Genomic DNA, 11286 nt, shown 5'->3' with positions numbered 1-11286 from the left:
TGTTTACGTTCCTTCAGCGTGACGGGAAGTCTTTTGTCCTCGTCTCAAAGAGTGTAATCAGCTGTGAGGACGGTTAGGGTTACACAAAGACTACACAACACAAAGACTACACAACACAAAGACTACACAACACACACGACACAGACTACACAACACACACGACACAGACTACACAACACAGACTACACAACACACACGACACAGACTACACAACACAAAGACTACACAACACACACAACACAGACTGCACAACACACACGACACAGACTACACAACACACACAACACAGACTACACAACACACACAACACAAAGACTACACAACACACACAACACAGACTGCACAACACACACAACACAAAGACTACGCACACGACACAAAGACTACACAACACACACGACACAAAGACTACACACACGACACAAAGACTACACAACACACACGACACAAAGACTACACAACACACACGACACAGACTGCACAACACACGACACAGACTACACAACACACACAACACAAAGACTACACAACACACACAACACAGACTGCACAACACACACGACACAGACTACACAACACACACAACACAGACTACACAACACACACAACACAAAGACTACACAACACACACAACACAGACTGCACAACACACACAACACAAAGACTACGCACACGACACAAAGACTACACAACACACACGACACAAAGACTACACACACGACACAAAGACTACACAACACACACGACACAGACTGCACAACACACGACACAGACTACACACACGACACAAAGACTACACACACGACACAAAGACTACACACACACCACAAAGACTACACAATAATAATAATTGACCTAAAGAAATGAGTCCACAACTCATCGGACACGCGGAGTTCCTTAATCCTGAAACCTCTTCAGTATTTTTACGTTACGGAAAGCATGTTTATCCAGTTGCTTTGTGTGTCTGTGTCTCGTTTGTGTCTCGGTGTAGTCGTTTGTGTTTCTGTGTAGTTGTTTGTGTCTCTGTCTCTGTAGTCGTTTGTGTCTCTGTAGTCGTTTGTGTCTCTGTAGTCGTTTGTGTCTCTGTAGTCGTTTGTGTCTCTGTCTCTGTAGTCGTTTGTGTCTCTGTGTAGTCGTTTGTGTCTCTGTCTCTGTAGTCGTTTGTGTCTCTGTAGTCGTTTGTGTCTCTGTCTCTGTAGTCGTTTGTGTCTCTGTAGTCGTTTGTGTCTCTTTGTAGTCGTTTGTGTCTCTGTGTAGTTGTTTGTGTCTCTGTGTAGTTGTTTGTGTCTCTGTCTCTGTGTAGTTGTTTGTGTCTCTGTCTCTGTAGTCGTTTGTGTCTCTGTAGTCGTTTGTGTCTCTGTAGTCGTTTGTGTCTCTGTAGTCGTTTGTGTCTCTGTAGTCGTTTGTGTCTCGGTGTAGTCGTTTGTGTTTCTGTGTAGTTGTTTGTGTCTCTGTCTCTGTAGTCGTTTGTGTCTCTGTAGTCGTTTGTGTCTCGTTGTAGTCGTTTGTGTCTCTGTCTCTGTAGTCGTTTGTGTCTCTGTAGTCGTTTGTGTCTCTTTGTAGTCGTTTGTGTCTCTGTGTAGTTGTTTGTGTCTCTGTGTAGTTGTTTGTGTCTCTGTCTCTGTAGTCGTTTGTGTCTCTGTGTAGTCGTTTGTGTCTCTTTGTAGTCGTTTGTGTCTCTGTGTAGTTGTTTGTGTCTCTGTCTCTGTAGTCGTTTGTGTCTCTGTAGTCGTTTGTGTCTCTGTGTAGTTGTTTGTGTCTCTGTCTCTGTAGTCGTTTGTGTCTCTGTAGTCGTTTGTGTCTCGTTGTAGTCGTTTGTGTCTCTGTCTCTGTAGTCGTTTGTGTCTCTGTAGTCGTTTGTGTCTCTTTGTAGTCGTTTGTGTCTCTGTGTAGTTGTTTGTGTCTCTGTGTAGTTGTTTGTGTCTCTGTCTCTGTAGTCGTTTGTGTCTCTGTGTAGTCGTTTGTGTCTCTTTGTAGTCGTTTGTGTCTCTGTGTAGTTGTTTGTGTCTCTGTCTCTGTAGTCGTTTGTGTCTCTGTAGTCGTTTGTGTCTCTGTCTCTGTAGTCGTTTGTGTCTCTGTGTAGTCGTTTGTGTCTCTGTCTCTGTAGTCGTTTGTGTCTCTGTAGTCGTTTGTGTCTCTTTGTAGTCGTTTGTGTCTCTGTGTAGTTGTTTGTGTCTCTGTGTAGTTGTTTGTGTCTCTGTCTCTGTAGTCGTTTGTGTCTCTGTGTAGTCGTTTGTGTCTCGTTTGTGTCTCTGTAGTCGTTTGTGTCTCTGTAGTCGTTTGTGTCTCTGTAGTCGTTTGTGTCTCTGTGTAGTTGTTTGTGTCTCTGTGTAGTTGTTTGTGTCTCTGTCTCTGTAGTCGTTTGTGTCTCTGTGTAGTCGTTTGTGTCTCTGTAGTCGTTTGTGTCTCTGTGTAGTTGTTTGTGTCTCTGTAGTCGTTTGTGTCTCTGTCTCTGTAGTCGTTTGTGTCTCTGTGTAGTCGTTTGTGTCTCTGTAGTCGTTTGTGTCTCTGTGTAGTCGTTTGTGTCTCTTTGTAGTTGTTTGTGTCTCTGTAGTCGTTTGTGTCTCTTTTTATTATTTGTCTCTTTGTTGTTGTTTGTGTCTGTGTAGTCGTCTGTGTCTTGTTGTAGTCGTTTGTGTCTCTGTGTAGTCGTTTGTGTCTCTGTAGTCGTTTGTGTCTTGTTGTAGTCGTTTGTGTCTCTGTAGTCGTTTGTGTCTTGTTGTAGTCGTTTGTGTCTCTGTGTAGTCGTTTGTGTCTCTGTAGTCGTTTGTGTCTTGTTGGAGTCGTTTGTGTCTCTGTGTAGTCGTTTGTGTCTCTGTGTAGTCGTTTGTGTCTCGTTTGTGTCTCTGTAGTCGTTTGTGTCTCTGTGTAGTTGTTTGTGTCTCTGTGTAGTTGTTTGTGTCTCTGTCTCTGTAGTCGTTTGTGTCTCTGTGTAGTTGTTTGTGTCTCTGTCTCTGTAGTCGTTTGTGTCTCTGTAGTCGTTTGTGTCTCTGTGTAGTCGTTTGTGTCTCTGTGTAGTCGTTTGTGTCTCTGTAGTCGTTTGTGTCTCTGTAGTCGTTTGTGTCTCGTTGTAGTCGTTTGTGTCTCTGTGTAGTCGTTTGTGTCTCTGTGTAGTCGTCTGTGTCTCGTAGTCGTTTGTGTCTCGTTGTAGTCGTTTGTTTCTCTGTGTAGTCGTTTGTGTCTCTGTAGTCGTTTGTGTCTCTGTGTAGTCGTTTGTGTCTCTGTAGTCGTTTGTGTCTCTGTGTAGTCGTTTGTGTCTCTGTGTAGTCGTCTGTGTCTCGTAGTCGTTTGTGTCTCGTAGTCGTTTGTGTCTCTGTGTAGTCGTTTGTTTCTCTGTGTAGTCGTTTGTGTCTCTGTGTAGTCGTTTGTGTCTCTGTAGTCGTTTGTGTCTCTGTGTAGTCGTTTGTGTCTCTGTGTAGTCGTTTGTGTCTCTGTGTAGTCGTCTGTGTCTCGTAGTCGTTTGTGTCTCGTAGTCGTTTGTGTCTCTGTGTAGTCGTTTGTTTCTCTGTGTAGTCGTTTGTGTCTCTGTGTAGTCGTCTGTGTCTCTGTGTAGTCGTCTGTGTCTCTTTGTAGTTGTCTTTGTGTCTCTTTGTAGTTGACCTCTTTGTAGTTGTTTGTTTCTCATTGTAGTTGTTTGTCTCTTTGTAATATTTTGTCTCTTTGTATGTGTGTGTCTCTTTGTAGCTGTTTGTCTCTGAAGTTGTTTGTTTCTTTGTAGTTGTTTGTTTCTTTGTAGTTGTGTGTCTTGTTGTAGTTGTTTGTCTCTTTGTAGTTGTTTGGCTCTTTATATTTGTGTCTCTTTGTAGCTGTGTGTCTTGTTGTAGTTGTTTGTGTCTCATAGTAGTTGCTTGTCTCTTTGTATTTGTGTGTCTCTTTGTAGTTTGTCTCTTTGTAGCTGTGTGTCTCTTTGTAGTTGTTTGTGTCTCTTTGTAGTTGTTTGTCTTTCTGTGTCTCTTCGTAGTTTTGTCTCTTTGTATGTGTGTATATCTGTAGTTGTGTGTCTCTTTGTTTTTTTTGTCTCTTTGTAGCTGTGTATTTCTTTGTAGTTGTTTGTGTCTCTTTATGTGTGTCTCTTTGTAGTTTGTCTCTTTGTATGTGTGTGTATCTGTAGTTGTGTGTCTCTTTGTAGTTGTTAGTTTAGTTTGTGTCTGAGATCTGTCTTCATTCCCATAATATTCCAATATTCATAATGTGGAGTCAGAACTGTTATCCACTTTAATTATTATTGTCGTCATACACTTTTATATTCTGCTCTTACAATATCAAACCAAGATATCAAACCAAAGAAAGCAATTAAATGACACCAAAAGAAACACATTAAATATATTGAGAAATAAATTACTTTTGGAGGAGGAGGAGGAGGAGGAGGAGGAGGAGGAGGAGGAGGAGGAGGAGGATCAGGATTCTTCCTGAAACTAAACTAAAGATCATTTTAGTTTCATCAATCTGTTGGTTTGGTTTAAATCGGATTCAACCTGCGAAGAGGCTCTTCCTCCTCCTCGGTCATGTGACCCCGATCACATTTAAACCTCTTTCACATCCTGTTTACTCTTGTTGTGAACTCCCCTCTTCTTCTCCTTCTTCTTCTCCTTTTTCTCGCCTCAGTGGTTCAAGATGTCTATCTATACGGAGACGCAGCCGCCGGGTTTTCCACCTGCTCCCTTTTCAGTTTGTCTCGGCCGTTTCAGCTGGTGCGAAGTGTTTGGTAGCTCGTCTTCTTCTGTAATCTCAGCAGAGGCGTCTGAGTGTCCTTGTCTTGAGACAAAACCCTTCTGCCGGCTCCACGGAGACCTCCACGAGTCCATCCGTAGACCAGACAGTTGAGGAAGCCCTGAGAGGCCGAGGTGAACGCCTGCAGACATAGGACACACTGAAGCTACTGGTTCTGCTCCTTTACAAAGTAACTTGGGTTGTTGTTCTCAACCATTTGGCTTGAGGCCCGATAGAGAGAGAGAGCGACACGTCACCTCTGACCTCGGACTCGTCACAGGCTACTTCATTTTAATTGATTTGAGAGGGCTGAGCATTCTCCCGTATTTCCTTGAATCATCCTCCTGTTCTTTGAGTGTTTTAAAGCTGCATTCTCTCTACTGACCACCAGGGGGTGACTCCTCTGGTTGTATAGAAGTCTATGGTTCATGTCTTAAAGCTGCATTCTCTCTACTGACCACCAGGGGGTGACTCCTCTGGTTGTATAGAAGTCTATGCTTCATGAGTTAAAGCTGCATTCTCTCTCCTGACCACCAGGGGGTGACTCCTCTGGTTGTATAGAAGTCTATGCTTCATGTGTTAAAGCTGCATTCTCTCTCCTGACCACCAGGGGGAGACTCCTCTGGTTGTATAGAAGTCTATGCTTCATGTGTTAAAGCTGCATTCACTCTCCTGACCACCAGGGGGCGACTCCTCTGGTTGTATAGAAGTCTATGCTTCATGTGTTAAAGCTGCATTCTCTCTACTGACCAGCAGGGGGCGACTCCTCTGGTTGTATAGAAGTCTATGCTTCATGTGTTAAAGCTGCATTCACTCTCCTGACCACCAGGGGGCGACTCCTCTGGTTGTATAGAAGTCTATGCTTCATGTGTTAAAGCTGCATTCTCTCTACTGACCAGCAGGGGGCGACTCCTCTGGTTGTATAGAAGTCTATGCTTCATGTGTTAAAGCTGCATTCACTCTCCTGACCACCAGGGGGTGACTTCTCCGGTTGTATAGAAGTCTATGCTATTGTCCAGTCTGGGAGTTGAATCGGTTTTTCTGACATCTTTAACTCTTTCACAGTTTGTTTTCATTTCAAAAATTTAATTGTAACATTTGGTCCTAAAAATATTTTATTCAGTGGTCAGTTGTACTTAGCTCCGAGTTCTATTTCACATCTTGCTCCAAAAAACTAGATTGTGATGTATTATTATGAAGTCTACTGCTCTTCTTGGCAAGGTACACCGTGTGCGGCATTCAAGCGCTGTGATTGGTCTAACTCTGACCAATCGTCTCTAACCAGTGACACAGGGCGGGTCTTACCGAGAAGAGCAGTGGGATCCATGATGACAAGGAGGCGACGGCCAACCGCTGAACTCGAGGCCTCAAACCAACTGGTGAAGTGATGCTTCCTACCTTTTACTTATGAAGAGGTGGATTGCAGAATTCAAATATTTGAGTTGTATTGGTATGTCTTTTACTTTATGAACTTCTTAAGACAGTTTTAATTCTGCACTTAAATAATAAACAGAGACTTACTTATTGACAGAAATGAACTTATGTCTTAACTTTTGGCACTGAAGTTACAGATAATAATTTCTTCTGAGGGAAGGATGTTGAAAAGGTCTGTTGGATCCAGGTCTAGGGGCCGTGGCGGGTCAGGGGCCTGTCAACATTTCTTGTTAAGGTCAATCAAAGCTCTTCAAAGAGACTCGTAAAGAGACCGGTCCACAGGGGTGATCAGACCCCATACTGATAAACAGCTCCAGACCTCACCTGAGATATGGAGAAGGCGACGCCGGCGACACCCTGACCGGTCGAGGGCATCAGCAGCCGAAGGAGAGCCAGACTCACCGCTGAGCGAACAACACAGAGACAGTCAAACCCGGCTCACCATCTCCTTTGTTACCACGTGATGTAGGAACGAGACACTAACCTGGACCCCAACAAAGGATGAAGATCAGCGGGTACTGCAGCATCCGCCGGTCCATCACGCGGAAGGAGGCCTGCTGCTGGTGGCCCAGGTAACCGTTTGAGGTCACGACCCGCCTGTAAATACGACGGGCTTTCACCACAAGCACCTGGAACAGGAGAGCAGGGTCGTTCAACCCGAGGTCCACTTGTGGACATCGGGTTGAAGCGCGTCTCGTGACGTCACTCACGATGATGCTGAGGAGGGTGAGGGAGAAGGTGGCGAGGAAGACGGCGATGCGGTAGATGTGCAGCCGGCTGCAGGTTGTGATTGTCTGCAGGTGCTGGGACGTGAGATACAGTGCTCCGGTGTGCATCAGGAGACACCTGGTGGGGTGGAGAACCGTGGGCGCAGGTAAATGGGCGACTGTGGTTAGCAGGTCCGTCTTTCCTTCAGAGGATCGGTGGTTTGATCCCTGCCCTAGTCGATGTGTCCTTGAGCAAGACACTTAACCCTGAATTGCTCCCTGTAGCTGTTGTACGGCGTATGAATGGATAAAAGCGTCAGCTAAATGTAATGTAAATACTTCATCACTCTTCACGCACCTGTAGGGCTCGCTGAAGTTGGCCTGACATTGGCTGATGTTTCCTTGTATGAACACCGGCGTCATCAGCAGAACAGGAAACAGACTGCAAACAGCAGAGGAGCGCCAGTTCAAAGAGAAGCCAGGAGCATGAACATCAGTGTTGCGGAGCAGCGCAGCGCTCACTCTGCTGAAGACCTGGACAAACACATGACCTGGATCTAGTCTAGTTTCATTGACAGCAATGCTTCATATTCCATAAGATCATCAGATGTTTGTAGCGTAGCTGTATTTCATAAAAGAACCTGCAGGAACCTGAGGTGGGACTCTGTTGATGCAGCTGTAGAACTTGTCTCTGATTCCTGTGTAGAGGTTCAACACATAGTTGAGGGTGTAGAAGAAGGAGGCCATGTAGAGAATCTGCCAGAACAAAGACACAGTTTGTAGTTTGGTCAAACGTACGAAGCCAAGAAATGGAACAATGTATGTAGGTCAGGAATGTGTTCATGAGGTCTGTCCTGGTTCTACTGCTCTGTTTCATCCCAGTTCAGGACCAGTTCAGGAACTCTGAGACAAATGTTGAGACGATTAAATATGAGTAGAAAAGACAGAAGGAGCTCTTTAGGGTTCTTCGGTGCCTCTCAAACTGACTCTAAAGGGTTCTTCGGTGTGTCTCAAACTGATTCTAAAGGGTTCCTCGATGCATCTCAAACTGACACTAAAGGGTTCTTCATGCCTCTCAAACTGACTAAAGGGTTCTTTGGTGTGTCTCAAACTGACTCTTAAGGGTTCTTCGGTGCATCTCAAACTGATTCTAAAGGGTCCCTTGATGCATTTCAAATGGACTCTAAAGGGTTCCTCGGTGCATCTCAAACTGACTCTTAAGGGTTCTTCGGTGCATCTCAAACTGGTTCTAAAGGGTTCCTCTGTGCGTCTCAAACTGATGATAAAGGGTTCCTTGATGCGTCTCAAACTTATTCTAAAGGGTTATTGGAAGGCACTGAAGAACCCTTTAGTCAGTTTGAGACGCATCGAGGAACCCTTTAGTCAGTTTGAGCCCTTTAGAGTCTAAAGGGTTCTTCTATTTTGTCTCAAACTGACTAAAGGGTTCCTCGGTGCATCTCAAACTGACTATTAAGCGTTCCTTGTCACTTGGTATTGTGTTTATCAGTATAAGCATCGGTATTTGATGAGTTGGGACTAAATGGGTCAAATGATGAGTTTTTACAAATCCACAGAGCGGATCTCAGGTCTTAAAGCAGCCCTCATGTGTTCTCGTGGGTTCCTGGTTTCACCCAGGTGGTCTGGGTTCAACTCCAAGTTTGGGAACAAGCACATCTGTGATTATGAGTTATGTTCTTATGTATCATGTTGTTTACATTTACATCAGTGGTCATTAAAGTCAGTGCTTTGGTGTTTCAGCTGCAGTTCCTCTGATGACCACTAGATGTACAGAAGGGAGACGGACACACCCATCCTCCAATCACTGAGCTGCTGGGAAGGACCAAATAACAATGGAGAGAAGTGGCTGCAGCTGGTGACTGACAGCTGGGGTGTTAGTTTCCAGTCTGAAGCTGAATGTAAGTAGTTGTAAAGGGTCTTTGTGATTCTGGATCAAGCAAAGCCAGCTTCATATGAGGCTTCTTTTTGTTTTGAGGAAAAGGAAATCCCATATTATCTTCCAACACAGAGAAACTACGCACTTAAATATTACATATGTAATATTACACTAAATAAGCAGGTTGGACTCCTCAGTGAAATTATCAGAATGATTCTAAAACATTGTTTTCATGAAGGACTTTAAAGCATCTGTCGGCCGTTATTCTATATTTGTATGTTTTCCCTTTGACTCTACGTACGTTTTCCTAAACATAACCAAGAGTTTTCATATGTTTTCTGTGGAGCATCCCAGTTTGACATTCTGAGCTAACCGGTGAGTTAGAAAGTGACAACAAAAGTCTTGACAAAGGCTCCGTGTTATGGTTGGGATGAGAATGTGTTGAGCAACATAGAGCGGAGTAACGCAGAATAACGTAGAGCGGAGAATCGTAGAGCGGAGTAACGTAGAGTAACGTAGAGCCGAGTAACGTAGAGCCGAGTACCGTAGAGCGGAGTAATGCAGAATAACGTAGAGCCGAGTACCGTAGAGCGGAGTAATGCAGAATAACGTAGAGCGGAGTAATGCAGAATAACGTAGAGCGGAGTACCGTAGAGCGGAGTAACGTAGAATAACGTAGAGCGGAGAATCGTAGAGCGGAGTAACGTAGAGTAACGTAGAGCCGAGTATCGTAGAGCCGAGTACCGTAGAGCGGAGTAATGCAGAATAACGTAGAGCCGAGTACCGTAGAGCGGAGTAATGCAGAATAACGTAGAGCCGAGTACCGTAGAGCGGAGTAATGCAGAATAACGTAGAGCGGAGTAATGCAGAATAACGTAGAGCGGAGTACCGTAGAGCGGAGTAACGTAGAATAACGTAGAGCGGAGAATCGTAGAGCGGAGTAACGTAGAGTAACGTAGAGCCGAGTAACGTAGAGCCGAGTACCGTAGAGCGGAGTAATGCAGAATAACGTAGAGCCGAGTACCGTAGAGCGGAGTAATGCAGAATAACGTAGAGCGGAGTAACGTAGAATAACGTAGAGCCGAGTACCGTAGAGCGGAGTAACGCAGAATAACGTAGAGCGGAGAATCGTAGAGCGGAGTAACGTAGAGTAACGTAGAGCCGAGTAACGTAGAGCCGAGTACCGTAGAGCGGAGTAATGCAGAATAACGTAGAGCCGAGTACCGTAGAGCGGAGTAATGCAGAATAACGTAGAGCGGAGTAATGCAGAATAACGTAGAGCGGAGTACCGTAGAGCGGAGTAACGTAGAATAACGTAGAGCGGAGAATCGTAGAGCGGAGTAACGTAGAGTAACGTAGAGCCGAGTAACGTAGAGCCGAGTACCGTAGAGCGGAGTAATGCAGAATAACGTAGAGCCGAGTACCGTAGAGCGGAGTAATGCAGAATAACGTAGAGCCGAGTACCGTAGAGCGGAGTAATGCAGAATAACGTAGAGCGGAGTAATGCAGAATAACGTAGAGCGGAGTACCGTAGAGCGGAGTAACGTAGAATAACGTAGAGCGGAGAATCGTAGAGCGGAGTAACGTAGAGTAACGTAGAGCCGAGTAACGTAGAGCCGAGTACCGTAGAGCGGAGTAATGCAGAATAACGTAGAGCCGAGTACCGTAGAGCGGAGTAATGCAGAATAACGTAGAGCCGAGTACCGTAGAGCGGAGTAATGCAGAATAACGTAGAGCGGAGTAATGCAGAATAACGTAGAGCGGAGTACCGTAGAGCGGAGTAATGCAGAATAACGTAGAGCGGAGTAATGCAGAATAACGTAGAGCGGAGTAACGTAGAATAACGTAGAGCCGAGTACCGTAGAGCGGAGTAACGCAGAATAACGTAGAGCGGAGAATCGTAGAGCGGAGTAACGTAGAGTAACGTAGAGCCGAGTAACGTAGAGCCGAGTACCGTAGAGCGGAGTAATGCAGAATAACGTAGAGCCGAGTACCGTAGAGCGGAGTAATGCAGAATAACGTAGAGCGGAGTACCGTAGAGCGGAGTAACGTAGAATAACGTAGAGCCGAGTACCGTAGAGCGGAGTAACGTAGAATAACGTAGAGCCGAGTACCGTAGAGCGGAGTAACGTAGAATAACGTAGAGCGGAGAATCGTAGAGCGGAGTAACGTAGAATAACGTAGAGCCGAGTACCGTAGAGCGGAGTAACGTAGAATAACGTAGAGCCGAGTAACGTAGAGCGGAGTAATGTAGAATAACGTAGAGCGGAGAATCGTAGAGCGGAGTAACGTAGAATAACGTAGAGCCGAGTACCGTAGAGCGGAGTAATGTAGAATAACGTAGAGCGGAGAATCGTAGAGCGGAGTAACGTAGAATAACGTAGAGCCGAGTACCGTAGAGCGGAGTAATGCAGAATAACGTAGAGCCGAGTACCGTAGAGCGGAGTAACGTAGAATAACGTAGAGCCGAGTACCGTAGAGCGGAGTAACGTAGAATAACGTAGAGCCGAGTACCGTAGAGCGGAGTAATGCAGAATAACG

General features: G+C 45.3%; 2 protein-coding genes across 3 annotated transcripts in view; one reads left to right on the top strand and one right to left on the bottom strand.

The window, feature by feature from the left end:
• Positions 1-4197: 4197 nt before the first annotated feature.
• The window catches only part of tmem116 (transmembrane protein 116), an 8755-nt gene continuing 1666 nt past the window's right edge, over positions 4198-11286 (bottom strand). The window contains exons 5-10 of one of the 2 annotated variants that reach the window (XM_034553106.1): positions 7503-7607; positions 7210-7293; positions 6855-6990; positions 6629-6773; positions 6469-6548; positions 4198-4852 (exon numbers count right to left, since the gene is read on the bottom strand). In XM_034553106.1, the coding sequence (XP_034408997.1) occupies positions 4623-4852; positions 6469-6548; positions 6629-6773; positions 6855-6990; positions 7210-7293; positions 7503-7607 (780 nt within the window). In that variant the 3' untranslated portion in view covers positions 4198-4622. Of the gene's footprint in view, positions 4853-6468; positions 6549-6628; positions 6774-6854; positions 6991-7209; positions 7386-7502; positions 7608-11286 lie in introns of both variants that reach the window. The other variant, XM_034553104.1, reaches the window with a different exon arrangement.
• Positions 4740-11286, top strand: part of col6a4a (collagen, type VI, alpha 4a) — an 81891-nt gene continuing 75344 nt past the window's right edge. Inside the window, exons 1-4 of the mRNA XM_034553102.1 lie at positions 4740-4844; positions 5996-6089; positions 6614-6716; positions 8610-8767. The gene's annotated coding sequence lies outside the window, so the exon portion shown is untranslated. The remainder of the gene's footprint in view (positions 4845-5995; positions 6090-6613; positions 6717-8609; positions 8768-11286) is intronic.

The sequence above is a fragment of the Cyclopterus lumpus genome, chromosome 16, assembly GCF_009769545.1.
Source record: "Cyclopterus lumpus isolate fCycLum1 chromosome 16, fCycLum1.pri, whole genome shotgun sequence".
NCBI classification, from domain to species: domain Eukaryota; kingdom Metazoa; phylum Chordata; class Actinopteri; order Perciformes; family Cyclopteridae; genus Cyclopterus; species Cyclopterus lumpus.
This window is presented reverse-complemented; position numbering and strand designations above follow the sequence as displayed.